Consider the following 22,500-nt stretch of genomic DNA (forward strand, 5'->3'; position numbering starts at 1 on the left):
TCAGCATGACTCATTCTGTGAAAGACCTCTCCCCTTCAGAAGTAATACACAAGAGTTGTGCCCCTTCACAGTTAAATTTGCTGCATGAAAAAACGTAGGTGTATTTATAGTAACAACAGTATCAATATTGCCATGGAGAGCCACTAGAATTCTGTCCAACAGCTGTAGAGTTCTTCAACTTAACTCAGCCTAACTGATTTTTTTTTCAAAAGTCGATTTTATTATTATTCTATATATTATCTATAAATGTCCATGCATGGTATATAGCAGCACTATAATGATATCTACACAGTATCCCTTCATTAAAACAATTGACAAAATGTCAAAAGATATGGTTAAGGTTGAGGTTAACTCTGAATAAATGTGTGCATGGTTTCCTCAAGTAAATCATACGCGAGTAAATGGAAACACACCTCAAATAAGCACTGCTGTTTTGTAGACCACACAATAGAATATCTGAACAAAGTAACCAAGCATGATGGAAAAAAAGGCTCTTAACATTATAGAGTACACGTATGGATTTATTTGGTAGTTTATTAGAAGTAATCAAAAAAGTGATAGTTGACTCTGCATTTCAGTACGAACAAAAGACACAGAACTGTCATAAAACTATGACCACGGAAATCATAAAGTAGCAATGTCGCTGCACGATTTCATGAGTTTCTGCACAACGTATGTGCGCGGTAGTTAACTTTTACAACTTCATTCTATTTATTTTTTCCTTCACGCCCCGCATTTCAGCAGACATAACCTGCGTGGGAGCTACAAAACCAGGGGAAAATATCACACCAGTTTATCACAGTACGGAAATTATAGATTTATACGGAACAGTATTCATCTCCCAGAGGAGTATGTTTGTCCACAATGTTGCATCTCTCCACCCTCATTACCAATAGGAAGAGCGTGTAAAAATATACTTTTAATAGATCCGAAACTAACGGCACGATTGATAAGTATCAAATCAGCACTGCTTTAATTGTCCCTTTTCAATTATTCTTCGTTCGTTACAGGACAGTGATTCAACAATTTTTTTCCCATTAGGCCTTAATATTGAATATATGAAGTAAACCATAAATCTCCCCCTTTGCTTTAGATATCAAATACTTTTACCAAGTGCAAAGCAAAAGTCACTTTCCCCTCATAGAGACGGACCCTCAAATAGGCCACACCACCACAGGCTAACAAACAGGTCGCTCCCCATTGCCCTAGTATTTGCGGGCACTGAATTATTAACTTTTTAAAACCACCAAAAAGCTGAGGTTGTATGAATAGCAAAGCTAAGAGCCCGGGTCTTCAGTTTTATGACCTTCCAAGCAATAAAAAAGCCAATAATGAAAATAAAGTAGAATAAGTCCAGTTCACATTAGCCGAAAGGAAAGTAAGTCTAGGATCCTTAATCTACGTACATCTAAGTATTTAAAACAAATATGCAAGAGGCTATATCAGAAGCGTCCATGTGTATTTGTTTCATTTTCTTAATTTCCCACAATGGAATAATTCAAGCTAACCCCTGATGGCTGAATAGTTTACAAGCGCTAACTGCGGGGAACTTGGTTTATATTCGATATTCAGACTTTAAATGCTATACTACAATAAACATGGAAGATCGTTACATATTTGGAAACATATGGATGTGCAGAAAAAGATGAAGCCCATGATTGTGGCAATCGGTAGCCTTAAAAGTATACTTTTTAAGTTGAGCTTTTCTGTATATGTATGTGTCTAGCTCACTTTTGAAGGAGCAGATTGTTGAACTAATCCTTCAAAGTCAAAAAATCTGAAACACCGGTTCCAGACACTGTGTACAAAAGTGATGAGGTGACGGGCACCAGACTTGTCTCATGTGTACCGACTCCTATCTTCTAAATCCTCTCCTCTCGTTGCCAATACTCTCTCATTACTCAGTATTACCCTCCATCTCAGTTTGTGTTTGCTCCAGCTTGCTCTTTATAAGCTACAGCTGTCGGTCGACCTTCCGCCTCCGTCACTTCCCTCTGTTACGTCTGATGTTCTTTCTCTTTGGCTGTCTCTCTAGAAACCAGCCACGATACTTCCAAACATTGCAATGGATGGGCAAAAAATTATGGATAGTACACACTCAAATGTGTCGGCCTGTTTTTCAGAGGATATCTGATGGATATTTAATACAGCACATACTTGACTTGTACGTGGTCCGTCTACAACTTCTCAAAATCTGTCTGGCGCGAGCTGCAAGGTATAGCACTGATCTGGAAACGTCATACGTTCAACGCTATGGAATCTATCCTTTGCTTGGCGTCTCTTCAACTTAACAATGCCCTCTTTCTCCGACCCTGGATACCCATTCGGCCTTGTCATACCTCACCACCATCTAATGCTCCAGCCCCATGTCTCTGAGGTGGAGGAACTCAGACATCAGGGCTATCATGGGCTAGTCTGACGTATTGGATCACGTTCTCTTTAAGGTGGAACTGGGTGCAGACTAGCTTCTCTGCAGTCTTTCACTTTCTACCCGAGACCGCAGACCACATAGCAAATAAGAAAACAGCAGCAGGGGACCCTCCATTTTCCCAACTTTGCGGAATCAGTAGGAATCTTCTGGGATATTAAATATAAATAAGGCACTTGGATATATTGAGCCGAGCACATTCAACACTGGGCTTGCTTGTGTTCTTGCTGTGAGAAACAACAGCGGCTTAAATAGATGTCCTTGTATTGAGATGGGATGAGCAACATCTGTATTTGAGTTCATTCCAAATGTTGTATTTATTTAAAAGGTTTTGTAGGCATTGTATATATTAAGCAATACTATTGAGAAAGACGAATCAACGTCTTGCTTTGATTTATAAAGATGAAATTTTGTTTGGTGTATGTATAATTCATAAGTCAGTCGGATGGTATATGGTATATTTAAAGAGAGAAATAACTTATTCGCCTTAAATGGCATATTTCAAGACAGCCCCTGTCCCTTCCCACTACTTAGAATTCACAATGCAGGCTGATATAGCGAGGCCTGAAATCCAATTTATTTTCATTCATTCAACTTGTCATTCAAAACTAAAATAGGTCAAAGAGTAACTGGTCAGTTAGGTATTGGGTTTTATCAGGCCTAATTTGTGACTACTTATGTCAACAAAATGAGGGGAAAGAGAGTGATAACCAACATTGAATCGAGATAAATCTAAATTAAACGTCCCTACCTTTCTCCCATTATAGGGCCTCTGTTATCTATGACAGACAGGCAGAATATTGTTGTTTGGGTCCATGTGTATGCAGATGAGGTGGGCAGGTGTTTGTTTGTGTGTGTATTAGAATTGTGTGTGTGTGTGTGTGTGTGAGAGAGTCTTTGTCGGTGTATGTGATTGTAAGCGCGCCTGTGTACATGCTCCTGCAAATAATCATTCAAAGCTATTGCAGCTGATGTAAACCAGATGAGAGGTCAAAAGGCTCCAGCTTGTCTATTGTCTTTTACATCCAGAAGGTAAATCAGAGGGACGGATTGAAAGATGCGCTTGGTTGTGATTTAATCAAACTTATATACGGCCAATATACAAAAATGGGACTGCTGGATGCGGACATATCTCAAATGCAATTACGATTTGTTTGTTATCACTTTACAGAAACAAGCTTTTCACCATAAATCAAAATCTAGGGGTCTAACACAGAGTTTCTATACATATTTACGTGTGTATGTTTGTGGGGGGGGAGGGGGGTATTGTGTGCATCTCTTTAAAGGAAATCCAGAAAATGTTCACCTTTTTTTCCCATCATTGCTAGCATTGCAATGATCACCTGCAGAGTATGTGCGTGCGTGTACGTGTGTGTGTGTATGTGTCTGTCTTGTCACGAATCCTCTGGCTGTCCAGGTGATCATTTCAGGCGACTCCCCGGTTGCAGAGAGACCTTTGGCTCTTCTCAAAGCAGACCCTCATAGCAGAGTGGCTGTCTCTGCTACGAACACGAACACAAACAAGAACATCGACCGTAACCACTGTCATTATTGAAGCGGGAGTGGCCCCAATATCAAAACGAATATCTGCGTTGACGGCTCGGTCAAGTCGTTGGCTCGCTGATGTCTGAAGATTGTAACGGCATGTGTCGTAGCGCCAAAAAACGCGGCACCGCAGCGTGCGCGCTTGAAGCTACATCAAGGTGAACACACAACCCTGATGTGTTCCCGCCAGCTAGTACACTAACTAACAACAACAACACAGACTCAGTTGGAAAAAAGAACAAAGAAAGAACTGCAGCATTCCCAGATGTGAAGAAGGGGGGGATGACGATTTTTTCAGTATAGATGAAAGTACATCTCGGTTTCCACTTGATTGTATCCCCTTGAAAGCTGCCGGCTAAATCCAGCTTTGCGTCTTATCTCGGAATGAAAATACATTCCCCAAATGCAGAGAGGTAGTTCATGACATCTAATTACAGCCCATGATCCAAATTAAATAACAAACACATTTCCATTGGCAACCCACTGACAAAGATTATATTGCTGTGCACTTGCTGACAATAAAAAATATATATGAACTTTATATTTACTATCGTGAGTCCACTATGCACAGGTGCAAGACTGCAGTGTTTCAAACGCAACCTTTCCTTGAACTCTGAACTTGCCTCATGAGTGTTTATGAGACTGTCAGGCAGCCTGGTGTGTAGTAGCCACGGTGGAATGAGAACTGAGCTGTCAGAGGAAGAAAGAGAGGATTAAATACAAAGAAAGAAGGGAGCAAAGGGATGGAGGAAACAAATAGATAAAGGATGGAGCAATGGAATAGAAGGAGAGAAAGAAATGAAGGAAGGAAGGGATAATGGAAAGGAATGAATACATGACGGAGGGAAGGAAGACACACAGAAGGAGAGCAACAAAGACGGATAAGAGAGAAAAAAAAAGAGGCAAAAATGCTCAAAATAGAAATAAAGCAAAAGGTTGTAATGACTGGAGGGAGAGACGGAATAAAGAAATGAAAGATGGATGGAAGGAAGAGAGAGCGAGGGGGCGGAAGAGAAAGAACAAAGGTATTGATGGATAGTAAATATCGGAGAGAGAGGGAGAGAGAATAGGGGTGGTGGCGGTGAGGGGGTATAAGAAGAGGAACAGAGATGGGTGTCACTAAAGGGTGATGCATGGAGGGCCAGTCTGATGAAAGCAAGCCGGCTTTTCTCTAGGCTCTAGTTGTAATGCCCTCGCCCTGAACATCACTCATATCTAATAGAGTACAGCGACAAGGAGAGAGCGGGGGGAGAAGACCCACTCAGAGAGGGGGAAAGACTCAGGTCTGCAACATCGGGGCGCATACAAACGCTGTAATATCCGAATCCACTCTGACTGTGCACACAAGAAGGACAGCATCCACAAGTAGCAGCGGCCGTCATGGTAGGCCGGACGGAAATTCAGAGGAGATCGGATGCACGTACACAAGCTGTCACACACACACAAACGCACGCACACAAACAAAGACAGCAACAAACTCACTCATACACATACACACACCCTATTAAACTTTCTTTCTCACACACACAGCAAACTCAGACACCCCCTGATCAACTTTTTCTCCCACACACAAACATACATACATACACCTATGAATAGAAACACATACGCACACTCACCCACGCACACACACACAAACACATACACACACACACACCCACCAATAAGCACACACATCTCGCACAGTGCTGCGACACTGTGGCACACCCATGACCCTTCCTCGGGTAATGCAGTTGAGCTCCTCCGGGACCATGAGACTCTTGTCATCAGCAGGAATGGAGGAGAATGAAACAAACAAAGAGAACAGGAGCATAAGGAAGGCAGCCTTGTGAGAACCTGCACTCACCTGGGGGGGCGGGAAAGAGATGAGTGGGGAGGCTAAGATTATACCTGCTTTTCTTTTTCTGCGCTCTCCCTCTCTCTCGACGTCAAACCACATGGGCGGTTCACAGAGAGGTAGCATTGGAGAGAGAGAGATCGAGATAGAGAGAAAGATACAGAGAAAAGGAGAGATGAAAAGGGGGCACTGATGCCATCGTTGAGTATGGAAATGATGTGCTCATTAACGACAGAGGGAAGGAGGGAGGGGGGCAGGAGGGAGAGCGGGAGAGAGGGGGGCATGGACAGACGGACAGATATCTTGTTCACTGACACCTCTCACCCGCTATCAGAGTTTTTCTGGCTACATTTCACGTAACCAATTGGCGAACAACTAGTTGTCTCTAAAATGATTATCTTTCTGTGTTCCAGTGGATGTATATTTCCACACTTTGATGCAATTGTATTTCATTATTTAGAATGATCATTTGCTTTGGCGCCTAAGTGATCAATTGTCCGGGCAAATTCTAAGTCAAGTGGACACTACGGCCAGTTGACCAAGAGATTAGTTTTACATCCTGCACGGCTAATAGAAATGTCTCGTTCTCATGGGCCAAAGTAATTTTCCCTTCCCAGCAGACTCCAACAAAGATCACTTACCCAGAAAGCAGAGTCAATCTTGCATTTCCTCGCAATTACCTAAACAACTGCTCCACTAGCTAGACGACATCTTCACAGGGAGACGTCAGGGTCTTTAGATGTCTTCAAGGTCCTACCGGAGAAAAACAAGGGAAAAGCAGCATCCTACGTCTCAATCTTAGAGTACTTAGAGTGAATCTATTAAATATGTTTTCAGATTCCCGAAATCGGACGATGTCCTGTGATGTGTTTTGGGTCGGCTTGGCAATACCCCACTTATCATTATTATTTTTGCAGACGCCAATTGCCATTTTTTTCCACCCTTTCAACAACAATGCCGTGCAACCGAAGTTGATTGAAGTTGAAGTGTCGCTTGAGTCTGACCGTTGTCTGGCTGTGTGCTTCCTGAATGCTCATGCGCATCTAATCACGCTCATCCCCCCCCCCCTCTCCTCTCTCCTCTGTGCCAGGCTCCGACCTCAGTGACGGCCAGTGGCACGCCGTGCGCCTGGTGGCCAAGGAGAACTTTGCCATGCTGACCATCGATGGCGACGAGGCCTCTGCCGTCCGGACCAGCTCGCCTCTCTCCATCACCACGGGAGGCACCTATCACCTGGGAGGTAAGGCCGACCCGAAGGGGACTCGCTGAAATCCGAGAGAGCATATAAACGTAGCAATTTCATACTCTTTCCTGTGAGCTATGTGATTGTTCCAACCGAAGTAACCCAGTTTGTTTCTAAAGGATATGTGACTTTGGAAGGTAATTCGCTATCAGATCATTGATTGATTTTGAGTGTGTGTGTGTGTGTGTGTGTGTGTGTGTGTGTGTGTGTGTGTGTGTGTGTGTGTGTGTGTGTGTGTGTGTCATTGTGTTGGTGTGAACGTGCTCCTCTGTGCAAATGTACCGTAGCCTTGCAGGTGTGTGTGTGTGTGTAGATCATTTATCTCACCGGTGATCTATAATCCCACTGGTCAGAGTTAGGGAAGTTACTCACTTAGCTGGGCTCTACACACACACACACACACACACACACACACACACACACACACACACACACACACACACACACACACACACACACACACACACACACACACACACACACACACACACACACACACACGGTGGGTGATTACATGATCTGTCTGAATTAAGGAGATGCCAAGTTAATGATGCCAGACACTGCTGTCCGTCTGTTGGAAGATGGCCCGTATCTAAGTGTGTGTGTGTGTGCGTGTGGTTCTGTGTGTAAGAGAGAGTGTGCATGTAGGGGTCCCTTTGTCTGTGTCTACGGTCTCCGTTGCGGCGGGGGCGGCTGTAAAGAGCTACAGTAACGGAGAGAGATGCCGTACATTCTGAGACCTCCATTAGTCTCCCTCATTCAGGCCCCCTTCCCGTCTTACTTATCACTCTACCTCAGCTGAAAGCTCTCCACCTGGTCATCCTCAGGAAACAGTGCGATGAAATACACCAAATGTTTCATCATCCCTTTCATGCTGAGACTGAATGTAACATGTTCAATTCATGAACATTTGAAAGTGTTGTGGCGGTCAATGTAGGGTGTGTTTCTCTGCAGTGTTCAGGTCATCTTGTAAAAGTGCAGCAATGACTAAACAGCATTAAACAATACTGTGGAACGATGCGGTCGAACAGAAGATATTAAGAAGATAAATATGTTTTTCAAGGTGACAACAGCATAAACAACAACAGAATGACAGGAAGATGTATGGCAATATTCTAGATAACATGAAACAGTTGGAAAGAGGAGGCAAACACATGAAAATACACATATTGTCGCCAGGAACACCACGACATATGCTAGGGTGTTAAGTGTGCCCTAACGAGAAATGTTAGTTTTAGCACGGTTGCATCATCTGCCGTCAACCTCCTTGACCCCCCCCCCCCCACCCCCCCCCCCCCCCCCCCCCCCCCTCCCAACCCCCATATTCATCATCTTGTGTTTTTAAAAGTAGACCAGGACAAGGTAGGATAGGAAGGGGAAAGTGGAGGAGAAATTTGAAATGCCTGGAAACAACAAGTATATAGCCTTGCATTGCCAGACCGTATTCGATTTTGTCCATTACACCCTCCCCACGCGCGTTGCATAAAATATGTGCCTCGGCCTCTGCTCCAGACCTTCTTGCACAAGTTGGCCCCTCGCTAAACTTTCACTCATGATTCACTGTTCAGAAAGCACAGCAGGACCTCTCCGGCCGTGTTTGTCATCCGAACAAACTCTGTGTGCTCGTCAATCAAACCAACACATTGCCATCATAGCCTTCCTTTGAAGTAGTAGTACCATTAACTATTGTTTTGATTACCAGTTTGATCATCATACTGATTCAGTGTCCCTCGTGAATCGCTGTGAAGACTTATTTCAAGTACACATTTCCATGTACTTTGTCCGTGTACATATCTGGTCCTGTGTCAGTCCGGTGTCATTTGTTACGTCAAAATGTTTCCAAATGACCCCCTGCAGACCCTAATACTGCAGGCACACAGAGGGATACAACTCACAGATGCCGTATACACCATACACCCATCGCCTTTATAGGAAGTGCCTCAGCATACACGTTTCCAAAGCAAATTTCCATACCGTTGCTGCGCCGTCAACAGAATAACGCAGTGAGTGGACAAAAGACAGTTTAGCCCCTGGCTTGCCCTCAATTACTCTTTCTGATCAGGCTGCTTCTTGATGAGTCAGGGCCAGCCGCATTAAGCTCCTCTCGCTCTCGCTCTCGCTCTGTCTCTGTCTCTCTGTCTCTCTGTCTCTCTCTCTCTCTCTCTCTCTCTCTCTCTCTCTCTCTCTCTCTCTCTCTCTCTCCCCCTTTCTTCCTCTGTCTCTCTTTCTCCCTCTTTCTGTCACTGCGTTTCATCAGCTATAGTGTGAAACTGCTCAGAAGTTACCTGACTTCTGAGATTCTTTAGTGCGTTGGTACTGACAGTGACTAATTTGCGTTGTTTTCCTCTCTTAGACATTTTTGCGTTCACCTAATCCCCCGGCGGTTGGTTTTTGGAAAACAGTAAGTCCTTGAAGTCATGGAGTAAGCCTAGTACATTTGTTAAGGCCTTCTGCAAATGATTGCGTAATCATGAATGGTTGGATTTTTATGGTGTATTTTTGCTGTAAGCCGATAACTTAAAGGTCCCCGACACCAAACTGCACAAACAAGCACACAGGTTTTCTGCTACATTCATACATTCTGAGATGCAGTACCATAAGAAAGCTTTAGACACGTGATGATTGTGTTCTCAGCTGTCACCTAAACACAAAAAGGTTCTGTAAGCCTTTGCTATGAGCCAAAAGGTTATTAAAGCCATGTGCGATGCTGCTGATTAAAAGCTAACAAACCAGTAAACATTTCACAGTGAAATATGTCGAGGCGTTTGGTTACATACCTGTTAGTCCGTTTGTCACATTCAGTGTTAACAATGCAGTCAGCGTAAGCATCACAGGTAAATTAGCATTTTAACTAGCCATTTTCCGATGAGAGAACATTTAGGTATTATTTAATCTAGATGGTTGATATTGCGCACTGATGCTTATGCAGATGTCTTGAATAGTATTTTTGTAAATAAAGCATGAAATGTAACCAAGGGCAAGGACCGTGGTAACATTTCCTGTTCATCACTAGGCCTATATATCTGAGTTATCTTTCTGAAAGAGAAAATACCCAAAGTAAATATCTCCGCAAACGCAAGGTTGTTGTGCAAGTGAATTAATCAATCTTGATACTACTTGTTTGGAGTGAAGAAAAATAGAAAAGAGCGTAAGTGGAAGATTTTTTATTTTATTTTTTTACTCATGTTTTAGAGTGAATACCACCTATTACATTATCATTTGGTAGCCATATATAACTAAATGGCTAAAGCACAACATCTTATTAGTACCTGGGTCTGTATTTTATGTAAATAAAATGAAGTATATCAGATACACACAAACCGGTGGATATCTTGGGAACCCATTGTACAATTTTGACATTTGAAACCTCTATTGACAGGTCTCAATGAAAATAATTAAATGACACCAAGACAAACTATCACATTTGCACTCTAACAGTCCGGCCATCAGACAGCCATTAAGGACAGGTATTCTGACCACATGTGCATGTGCACAGTTATCAAATACATAACTCTTGTGGTTGAATGCTTCTTATTTTGTTTGGGGTTGGAATTATCTGTTGGTTAGCTAACAATGGTTGTGATGGACTAAAAGTTGAGTGTCTAATATTTCGAGTGGTGTGTGAAATGACTACATCCTCACCCATGTGTTTAAATCCCTTGCAATGTCTTTGAAACTGGGGAGGGGGAGGGGCTAATCCCGGTTAAAGCAATCATGATGTAATCCATTTGGATGGTACGCCGGTACGCAGTGTTCTGCCTGAACACGTTCATTGAACATGAACTCGTTCATATTTTGGGCGACGGTGAACTGAACGTACTGTATTACTGCCTGATGAACGTTACTGTGAACTCGTTCATTCTGGTGTCTGTGAACGGCACGCTCACTCGGTTTAACTTCGTTCAATAGGGGGGTTATCTGTTTATCAACACGGCGGATGCGCACGCAGAACGCTGTTGTTTGACCGGTTGAATTATAAATATGTACAATCCATAATGTTAGCTCTCTGGCTCATAGCTCAGTGGACTAGAATACCTCCTAGAATCATTGCTTGTTGGCCGTAACGGAAAGGGGGGCTGTTTACGTTTGGTTGTAGTCTTTTCGGTCGGTTCTCCGTCCCAACAGTAGGGCTAGAACCGAGCGAAAAGACTACAACCAAACGTGAACACCCCCCCCCCTTTCCGTTTCCGGCCAACGAGCAATGAGTCTTCCAACAGAAATCAATGGGATTTACAAAATTCAACCACTCTAGTTCATCCTAGACAAACCACAAATGGGGCTCAATGTTCAAAAGACCGAAAAAAAAATAATAGCTCACAGCAACATATTGAAAAAAAGTACTATGAACTAGTTCCCTTTTTGGAACTGTGAACTTATTTCAAAATGTTGATTTATGAACGTCTACTGAACTAGTTCATTCACCTGCAAATTGTGAATTGCAAATCTCCCAGCTTTCTTGCGGCATTTCACTGAGGCACGCCCCCTTTTGGTCGTAGTATCTCGTCGCTTTGAAAGTAGAGAGAGTTCAGTGAGGCCGAATGTACTACTCGTCAACAAAAATGGCTGCGCCCATGAAAATATTTATTTTCTTTGTATTTATATCACATTGGTCATCTTAATGTAGATTTTAAATGCTTTTACACACTTGATTACATTACTACTTTATGCCGGTCAACAATTTATGCATTGTACGGTCTTGCTGTGCATTCAATAATACAATGTAAAGTTGTGTTGTTTGTTTTCGAGCTGGTTTGCTGAAAAGGCTAATGTAGCTAACAATAACAATGACTAGCCAATGAGAAATAGGAAATATACTACGACCAAAAGGGGACATGCCTCCGCAAATTCTGCAAGAAAGCTGGGAGATTTGCGAATTACAATTTGCACGTACCAGGGTACCATCCAAATGGATTACAGCATCAGCATCATGTTACAGCCGCACTGTTTGGACTGAGAAAATGTGTTCATTTTTTATTATACAAACAATACTATACATAAGATTGTGTATCCATTAAGTGTAAGCCAGGAATCCTTTGCTGCCTCAAACTACAAAAAATAAGGAAACGTTTAAAGAGTTTGGATTATCCGGCGCGAGTCCTCTATACATGGAAGATGTCCCAACGAATATACAGTATATAGTGTGCCGAAATGGAGCATGAAATGAAACACGCAAAAATAAATCACATGCTGATAGCTGGCAGACATTTGGTTATTACAGAGTGGTGGAAAATCCCCTATTTTGATATAGCCTGCGTTCAACTCGGTTGGAGAGAGAACATTTTTAAAATAAAAGAAACACAGGGAGAAATGGTTGCGGAAATCCCTTCTGATTGCTATCATTCTGAGCTTTCATGGCAGATGTTGCTGATGAGTCCGACCAAGAGCATATTGCACACCGTCCCACTGTGGAACACTGTTTATCGTTCATGGCCAAATGCCAATGTTAATACATTAACACTAATTAGATATATATTGATGCTGGACACCTGCTTGCGCTGGGATTAGGCCTATGCGTGCATGGTGAGATATACAGCTGTTGTTTGACATTATGAGAGAAAGTTGCAAATGAAGACGTGTGCGTGTGTCTGTTCTTCCTCCCCCGTTTCCACCTCCTCCTCGTTTCCTTTTCCTCCTTTCAGTCATTTTAATTCTCACCCTGATGTCCTATTCTCGCCCTATTTTACTGGTAGTTTGTTTCCTTTGCGATTTTTTTCCCCCTTTTGTGCCTTTGCTCTCAACCCTGTTCTTATTCATTAAAAACAAGGTGAGGAAACAAGATATTTCCTTTCTTCTCCTCTTGCAGCTCCTCTAGTCCTCTCCCCCCCCCCCCCCCCCCCCCCCATATCCATCTTTTTCCCATCCGTCCGTCCCCGGGAGTGTCGTTCTTTAAGGACGCAGTCTACCAGAACCCAGAGCCTATTTTACGGTGGAGTGAGTTTCTCACTCTCCATGCACTGAGAGAAATTAGCAGGTGACTGACACCCGACAGCTCCAGATTGAATTTTGTCACGAGAGAAGATGGACGTGGACACCAGTATGCACGCACATACACACACACACACACACACACAGACGTTTGACATCTCGCGTTAAAACTGGCATGTTGACAATTCGTCAAGGAGAAAAAAAGTTTCAAGAAGAGACAAATCTTTTATCGTGCTTCTTCATTTTCAATTTGGCATTTTCAACAACAGGCACATGAGTGTGTGTAGGAAAGTTGGCAAAGATACCAGCAGATTGTCAATGACAATCAATCAATCTTCATTACCCACAGGGATCCACCTTTTGAATGATTCCTTCGTTCCCATAGGATACATTTGATAGCACGTATGCTGCACAGCACCCAGGCATAGTACGCCTGGCTGACGCATAAACTGTAGCCTGTCAAAGTCGATCTAACACTTTGATTTAGAGTGCCTCGCACTCGGATCGATGGTAGGACAAAAGCTCAGGGAAAGGTAAGCCAGGAAATAGCCTGTAGTCAACATCAGGATGGCTGCATGTGCACGTGTGCGTGCACACTTACACGTACGTGTTTGTGTGTCTGTGTGTGTGACAGTGTTTGTGCTAGAGAATTGATGCGTCCAATGTATCAGCAGTTTGACATTTGTTTCAAGTATTTTTCTGTCGCTTTGTGGTTTTTTAACTAGAGGTATTATCAGTTTCAACGTTTAGGGTAATGTCTGTCCTCGTAGAATAAAGCACATTTTTTAATATTTTCAGTTGTTAACTGCGCTACTGAAAATAAATCAAAGCGCTGACTAGCCCCGGGATATGGCAATTAGTGACCTGGAACTGGATAGCCGTCAATGCCGCTGTGCTGGTGCTGGCAAAGTGCCCGTTTACCTGCGCGTGTCCAGGCTCTGTAGCACCGAGCGCAAGGCTAGCATGTGGCTACTAGGAGGAGTCGCATCCAACATGACTGCAGGGAAATCGTAGCCACACCCATTCCTATTCCCCAACATATTGTTGGAATGGGAAAACAAAAGCACAAAACAAACCGTAGACATTTCCTTTAGCTGTAAAAGGAATTGGCAGGGTCTTGCTCCATTCCTGTAAAAACTGAAGGAAGGTCATCGCCTCATTCCGTGACTCTGATTGGTGCTAATGGTTGAGTGACAGCTGCAGAGGAAGGTTTACAGAGAGAGAGTGCAGCCTTACAGCTGGCCTCGCCCGTGTTAGTTCCTGAGGGAAACATGTGGTTTGACACTTTTCTCGTAACAAGCAGCATGGTCTTTTCATTATACAAACTGTATTTTTTATTTATTTATTATGTACTCTGCACCTCTCTTCCCCCATTGTATTTACGCAAATGCCTGGGAAAAAAAATCCCTTTTTCGCTCAGAAATAATACAAAATATGACATTTAAGAAACTGAGGGTTTGTGTCCAGCTGTCTTGAGATGGCTCTGGGTCTACTTGTAGTACTTGCTGCTGTGGCTGAAAACGCGGGTGTATGCAAAACTGTCTGGTAAAAATGCCTTTGGTCTTGTGATCTACTGCCAGAATTGTTTAGCTGGCTTCAGTTTCAAACGGCCATTCTTAAATAAAAAAAGATTGATACAATTTCACTGAAACAATTTTTCTTGTAAAATAACTTTCATCCTTTTCACAGCTGAAGTTGCCTTCAAATCCAAAGTTTGGCAAGGAAAGTTTGACCAGTCCACGAGAATGAATGCATCAAGCAGTTTTGAAATATTAAGTTGGGATTTATCAGTTTAACGTTCTACACGGAATGGCTTCAGCATCCGAATGATAAGAGAGAAAGATACACCGTCGTCCTCTGGCAGTGTATCAGCATCCGCATCCATCCATCCGTCATCACTTCAACACCTTCTTTTTTTTCTTCCAGTTATGCCAAACTGTCAGAGAGGTCTGCAATTCCCTTGCATTAATTTGCAGCACACAGGACACAAAGACCTGCCAACCAGCTGCATGCTGCCCTATTTTCCCCAACTCTCTCTCGGTCTCTGTCTCTCTCTCTGTGTCTGTCTCTCGCTCTCTCACTGTGTATCTCTCCCTCTCTCCCTCTCTCTCACTCTGTCTCTGTCTCTTTCTCTCTTTCTCTCATGCTTACTTACCTCTCTCTCTCTCTCTCTCTCTCTCTCTCTCTCTCTCTCTCTCTCTCTCTCTCTCTCTTTCTCTCTTGCTCACCTCTCTCTCTCTCTCTCTCTCTCTCTCTCTCTCTCTCTCTCTCTCTCTCTCTCTCTCTCTCTCCTGTCTCTCTCTCTCATCCTTCTCTTTATCTGTTCTTTGTTTCTCCTCTGTTCCCTTTTCTCACTCTTTTTTTCCTCTCTATTTTCTCTCTCTTTCCCTGTTGTCTCTCTCTCTCTCTCTCTCTCTCTCTCTCTCTCTCTCTCTCTCTCTCTCTCTCTCTCTCTCTCTCCCTCCCCCCTCCCTATCTCTCCCCCCTCCCTCCCTCCCTCCTCATCTCTCCCTGTCGGTGAGACACCAGACAGGTGTGGAGGAGGATTGGGAACGGACAGATGGCAAGGATGACAGAATAAACTACTTTTTTTTGGGGAAGGGGGAATTAAAATCACAGGAGGAGGTGTGCAGCGGTGGATTTGCTCACGCACATACGAGTCGTGCAAACACTCACGCACTCCCATCTAGGGCACTCATATTCATCATTATATTTGTGCTGCTCTACCTGGTAGGTAACAGTTATTTGCTGCATATCGTCTGCCTCATTTTGGTTATACTGGGGACACACTCACACAAACCCACACGCACGCACACACGCACACGCACACACACATAAACACACACACAGACATATACACACACATATACACCCACACACACATACACACAACACACACACTAATAAGCCTCCTTGCTGGGCAGACCTTGAGGTTGATAGCTATGCGGCGGCTTCTGACAGCATATAACATCCAGATGATGGAGATGTCATTGAGCAGCAGTGTTTTATGAGGAGGCCCAGGAGTTTATGGCTTAGATTGAATCCATGCACTCTTTTTGCCCTTTTGACCTCCACTGATGACGTTGATACACACGCAAACACACACATGGACATGAACTATAAAATGAAGGTACATACTTTACTCATTTGGCATTAACTCTTTTTAATTAATGGTTATTATTATATAGCAGTAGCTTGGGAGTTAGGGTAAGGTTAGTGTTAGAGTTAACCCTAAACCTAACCCTCATTGTTAAGTATTACCCTTGAGTGCAAAATAGCATTCACACATAAATTATTTTTTTCCAACAAGGACGTTACACACACACACACACACACACACACACACACACACACGCACGCACGCACGTGCAAGCACACACACACTGAGTAAGACACACTTACCCACAGACACACATTTTCTCCTCAGTTATTGCCCATACAACATGCACAAACCTATATAGGATGTTAGCAACACACACACACAAACTCAAGCACAGAAAACACTATCTTCCCCCACATGCAATCCTCCGTTCTCCCGTCGCGCTGTCTGGAACCGAGACCCCGGTGGCATCTGTGGATGGCCCATTGACTCCTGTATCTCATAAAGGCCCATCGTCTCGCCGATAAAGCCTCACTGTCCGCCATGGCCTCAGCATTCATATTAAAGCTAATGGGCCCGACGGATTGCTGTAAAACAAGAGCAATGATGAAAGTCTGCGGGCGTTAAGTGACAATAACCAAGGCCTAGCCCCCCTACTGTTGTGCCTCCCCAAGGATTATGGGGTCCTCGCTGTGGTTGATGTCTTGTTTTTCCCCCCACTGCCGCTCGTCGTTTTTTACTTTACCTGTCGGCCATATTCCAACCGAAATACCGCAATCCGTCTCCCCTTAATGCGTTTCTTCTACCGTCGACCAACGACACCACCACCACCAATCCCACCTCTCTCTTGTGGCTCTATTTGGTCGTCACAATTATGTTGCAATTAACGAGAATAACAATTTGTCAAGTCGTTAAATCTCTGTCATTTTTATTTTCATTTTTACCCTATCCAGGCTACTTCCAACAGACGCCCTTCCCTCCCTTGCAGCGGTCCTTCCAGGGCTGCATGCAAGCCATCCTATTGGACGATCAGCCCGCCGACCTCCACGCGGTGGAGAAGGGCGTGGCCGGGGCCTTCGAGAACGTGAGCCTGGACATGTGCGCCATCATAGACAGGTGAGGGTAGTGAAAATCACACACGCACGCACGCACAGACACACATACACACACACACACTAACAAACAAACAAACAAACAAACACACACACACACACACACACACACACACACACACACACACACACAAGCTACCTGCCATGTGAGGCATCCTACTCCTATGAACACAGACGCACCCACATGCATGTACGGAGGCGATTGAAGCCATGAATCAAACTGTGTTAATTGGTTGCTCGGAATAGGCGACGTCTCTCGACTGTCATGTTTATTTATCACACGCGGCGGCCGTTCAGGGCGCACATGGCTGCACAAGTGCACGTGCGTGTGCACGTGCGTGTGTGCGTCTGTGGTTGAGCAAGAGAGAGAGAGATAAACTGATAAATGGTAATCGTTTCAGCTGTGAAGTCGGAGCATATGATGACTTGCATCACTGCACGTCGCTTTTCCTTCAAGAGTGGAACGAGGAAAAGCACAAAAATAATAATCGCCTCGTCGCAGATACATCTGGCAAAACAAAAGACGTGCACGCGTGCACATGCAATCCTATTCTCTCTCTCTCTCTCTCTCTCTCTCTCTCTCTCTCTCTCTCTCTCTCTCTCTCTCTCTCTCTCTCGCTCACTCTCCCTCTCTCTCTCTCTCTCTCGCTCACTCTCCCTCTCTCTCTCCCTCTCTCTCTCTCTCCCTCTCTCTCTCTCACACTTTCTCTCACGCTCTCTCTCTCTCGCTCGCCCTCTCTCTCTGTCTCTCTCTCTCTCCCTCACTCACGCACTCTCTCTCGCTCTCTCTCTCTCTCTCACTCGCTCTCTCTCTCTCCCTCTCTCTCGTGCTCTCTCACTCACACTCTCCCTCTCTCTCTCCCTCCCTCTCTCTCACTCTCCCTCTCCCTCTCTCGCACTCTCTCTTTCTCTCGCTCTCTCTCGCCCTCACTCTCCCTCTCTCGCTCTCTCTCTCCATCCCTCTCTCTCTTGCGCTCTCTCTCTCTCCCTCTCTCTCCCTCTCTCTCTCTCTCTCCCCCCTCTCCCTCTCTCGCCTCCTCCCTCTCCAGGTTAAATAAAGGTCTATCCCATGGCTCGATATGAACACATCAAATTGTCGGCTCCCTGTATACATTCATCCCAGTTTGGGTCAATGTTACATTTCAATCCAATGAGTATGGCTGGACAAGCATGGACAATAATGGATGCATCCTTGGTTGCATCCATTATTTAATCCATTGATTGATTATTATCCGTCTGTCATTTGTCCCTTAGACGCCTCTCAAAATATATTATTTTGTTAATCAGAAATTACAGGACTTTTATTGTTATATATATAAAACATATATCGTATCCATAACATTGTTATACTATAATATCATAAGTTTGATGTATGATGTATTGATGTATTGATGATTTTATTTCAGCTGGAGCCGCTGGTCGGCCATGTTTGTATCAAGTCCACTTTTCAAGGGAATTTTCCCGTCTCATATTTTTTCATGCCCAAACCTCAGTGGTGCCACTTAGTCTGCAATTCCTCCTCCTCGCCCATGACCTCGCCCTGATTGCAACACAGTCTGGTGTTCACGCGGGTCAGGGTCTTGTCTGTAACGCCACGTCGCTTCATTATCCCGAAAGATGGTACGCCTGACTGCCATCGGTGAGAACAAGATTGATTAAACAACCCTGCCCCGTCTCATCTTAGGGATGCACGGGTGCTACAGGGATGGCGGCCTGTTGCCACAGACTACTTGAGCTTAACTACTCCGCCTTAATTGGGTGGTGTGAAATAATATGCGTGAACGGAGCATGTGGTTGTTTTGGCTATGCATTTGTCTTTCAATGAGAGAAAGGAGGACTGAACTTGGAGATGTATGAGTATTAAAAGTGAAGATGGAGTTAGTTTCTAGCGTCTCATCTGAAGTTAGAATATATTAGAGGTAGAGAAGGTTAATTTGCAGCCAATGCAGTTCACTTCCTTTCTTAAGTTTTGCTCATCATACATAGATAACGTGAGTTGCTTTCACACACCTGTGATTGTGTTGCATTCACACACCTGTGATTGAAGGGCATAATAGATTACCCTATCCAATGAAGGAAGAGCAGACTAAAATCTAAATGGACTCATACAGAGGCAGGTACAGTCAAAATTCGGCCTAAAAATAGCCATAATGAAAGTCGATATGATTCACCACGTCCAACAGACGGCGAATTAGGTCAGTTACAGTTTTATCCGTTTTTTTATATTGGCTTTGCTGCTTTTGTTATTTTGTTCAATACAGAAAGCCCACATTATTTTCCCAGATAAGTTGTCAGTAAATGGATGATTCTAACATGTGGGAGATCTATACTGTTCACACTATACAAACACACACACACATACCTCCACGCACAGGTGCACACACACGTGCCTACATCAACACACACACACACACACACACACAATCACAGACACGCACACAAATAGACACGCCTACACGCACACACACAAACACTTCCTCCCTGCTTTTATTATCTTCTCAAGAGCTTCCTTTGCAATCAAAAGACTGCTCCTGGCGACAAAAACAAACCTTTTTTTTGACAGCTCAGGTGAACCAGCCTTCTGTTTGTGGTGCGTGTAGGCATTCGTGTGTGCGTGTGTGCCCGCGTACGTGTTATATCCAAGGGATGGAGCCTCGATGCTTTGGGCTTTATTTCCACAGCCCTGCAGGCAAATTGTATTGGATGTCTTCAAATATACACCTATGCACCCAATCTGGTGTTCGTATTTAAACATGGGAAGTTGTTGGCTCAGGTAAGGAGCTCCTGGGGCAAGCTTGCCGGAAGCACTTTTGTCCCCTCAACCAAAATAAACCATTTGAATGAAATGTTTGGCATTGACGGAAGAACAACCATAAATTTGCTATCACCGACGTTATCTCTTTATTCAAGGCATTAAAGCAATCTCTCTCTCTCTCTCTCTCTCTTTCTCGCTCTCGCTCTCGCTCTCTCCCCCTGTCTCGCTCTCTCACAGATGTATGCCCAACCACTGTGAACACGGTGGGCGTTGTAAACAGACCTGGGACGGCTTCAGTTGTACCTGCGACGGGACAGGATACACGGGTGCCACCTGTCACACATGTAAGTGCGTGTGTTTCCGCACATCGCACGAACACACACACACACACACACACACACACACACACATTTGCATATGCAAATGTATTCTTTGTTCTTCTGTATAAATGGCGCTGTATTACCACTTCATCTTTTGACTCTCCGGTGTGGTGGTTGTGTGTGGTGGTTGTGTTTGTGTGTGTGTGTGTGCATCCGCGGATGTGCGATTGAGCACATGCAACTTCATGTTTTTGTGTGTGTGTGTATGCGTCTGTCCGTATGTGTGTTTGTGAGTGTGTGTGTGTGTGTTTGTGAATTAGCTCTTTTTTGGTTTGTGTGTGTGTATTTGTTTGTTGGTCTTATTTATTTATTCGTTGGAGTGTTTATCTGCGTATGTGCGTTTGAGTGCATGCATCTACGTATGTGCATGTGTGTGTGTGTGTGTGTGTGTGTGTGTGTGTTTGCCCTTGGCTTGGTCGCATCTGTCCTCTCTCTCTGCCGTTTGCAGCAAAACGCCTCACAGATGAACTTTTGAAGCTTTCACTGTGTCGCTCATTATCTCCCTGGACAGAGGTGAGGCGGACCAGTCGAAGAACGAAAGAACACCGTACCGAAAATAATAAATAAAAGAGAGAGCCCAGGCGAGGGAGAGTGAATGGAGTTAAGAGAAGGACGGAGGGCTTTTGAAAAGGGTTGAATGACTTCAGAATGTCAACAGTTCCCACTGTGCCCTTCGCTTGCCACACATCTCTCTCTAGGCTGCAGACAACCTATTTAGACAAACAAAAGGGGAAGAAGAAGACAAAAAAGCTCACCCTTCAGGCCTTCACGAGTACAAATGACCAATGGCGAAATAGAAACAGACAGTCGAAGGGAGGAAGAGGTGCTAACCTTTTCACTGTGTTATTCTGGTTGCTCATGCCACCAAGGGACGGAATAACAAACACATACACACACACACATAAATACATATATTTATTTTTGAAATGTGTATGTTTGTGTGTTTATATATATATATATATATATATATATATATAAATGGGGGTGATTCAGTATTACAAAACTACAATAATACAATAGACTAATATTCAGGGTAGCAATATTCAGCCGAGCTTAAGCATATTAGTTGCTATTGAATGCCACAAGCTTCTACTTGAGAAAATGGCTTGATAAGAGTTGACCAAATAAAGTATAAAATGGTTGAGCAACAGGTCATTACAAATAGGGAATTTAGCACACGCTTTTATCCAATGCAACTTACATTGGTTAGTACACACATTGACACACCGACAGCAGAGTCAACCATGCAAGGCGACAGCCAGCTCGTCAGGAGCAGTTAGGGTTAACTGTCTTGCTCAGGAACACAACACTCAGCTAGGAGGAGCTGGGGATCGAACTAGCAACCTTCCGGTTACAAGACAACTGCACTACCTCCTGAGCTAAGCCGTTCATGAACCATGAACCATTCAATTTGTCAAATCTCAAACAATTAAATATCATACTTTGTTTTCAAAGCCCATCGTATATAGGCCTTTACTGGAATGAGTTAAAACAGGAACATCTAACTTCAAATCTCCCTCTCTCTCTATCTGTGTCATGGGTCGGTCCATAATTTAATCCTAGGGCTGTGCTGAATCAACAAACACAACATCAATATGTTGTTGGGTGCGGGGCTGGTGAAGCACACAGCTTTAGACCTCACTGCCTGACAGGAAATGAAAGGAGACTGACGGAACGAAATGAAAAAGAACCGGAGCACCTTGGAACGAGTTGTCCGTTGAAATACAAAGCATTTGAACATACATACATACAGACACACACACACACACACACACACACACACACACACACACACACACACACACACACACACACACACACACACACACACACACACACACACACACACACACACACACACACACACACAGGTATATATCGAAAGATGTGTATCACACACAAGACCGACAACTGACCTAAACAAATTGAATAGTTCATGGTTCATGAACGGCTTACCTCAGGAGGTAGTGCAGTTGTCTTATAACCGGAAGGTTGCTAGTTCGATCTCCAGCTCCTCCTGTCCACTGTGGCCTTCAATGTTGCATCTCAACCCAGGAGGCCCCATCTTTTTTATTTTCGATGCACAGAAAACCATGATTATTTATCCTTCCTCCTCCTCCTTACTACACTCCCTCGTCTGAGAGCTTTGGTCTCAGAAAGCCTGGTACGGTTTTA

The 22,500-nt window shown here is 44.0% G+C and overlaps 1 protein-coding gene across 1 annotated transcript in view; it reads left to right on the top strand.

Moving 5' to 3' along the window:
- Positions 1–22,500, top strand: part of cntnap2a (contactin associated protein 2a) — a 206,423-nt gene that overhangs the window by 128,087 nt on the left and 55,836 nt on the right. Inside the window, 3 exon segments of the mRNA XM_060045779.1 lie at positions 6,901–7,050; positions 17,032–17,194; positions 20,183–20,289. Of these exon segments, the coding sequence (XP_059901762.1) occupies positions 6,901–7,050; positions 17,032–17,194; positions 20,183–20,289 (420 nt within the window).

This window comes from Gadus macrocephalus, chromosome 23, assembly GCF_031168955.1.
Source record: "Gadus macrocephalus chromosome 23, ASM3116895v1".
Lineage (NCBI taxonomy): Eukaryota > Metazoa > Chordata > Actinopteri > Gadiformes > Gadidae > Gadus > Gadus macrocephalus.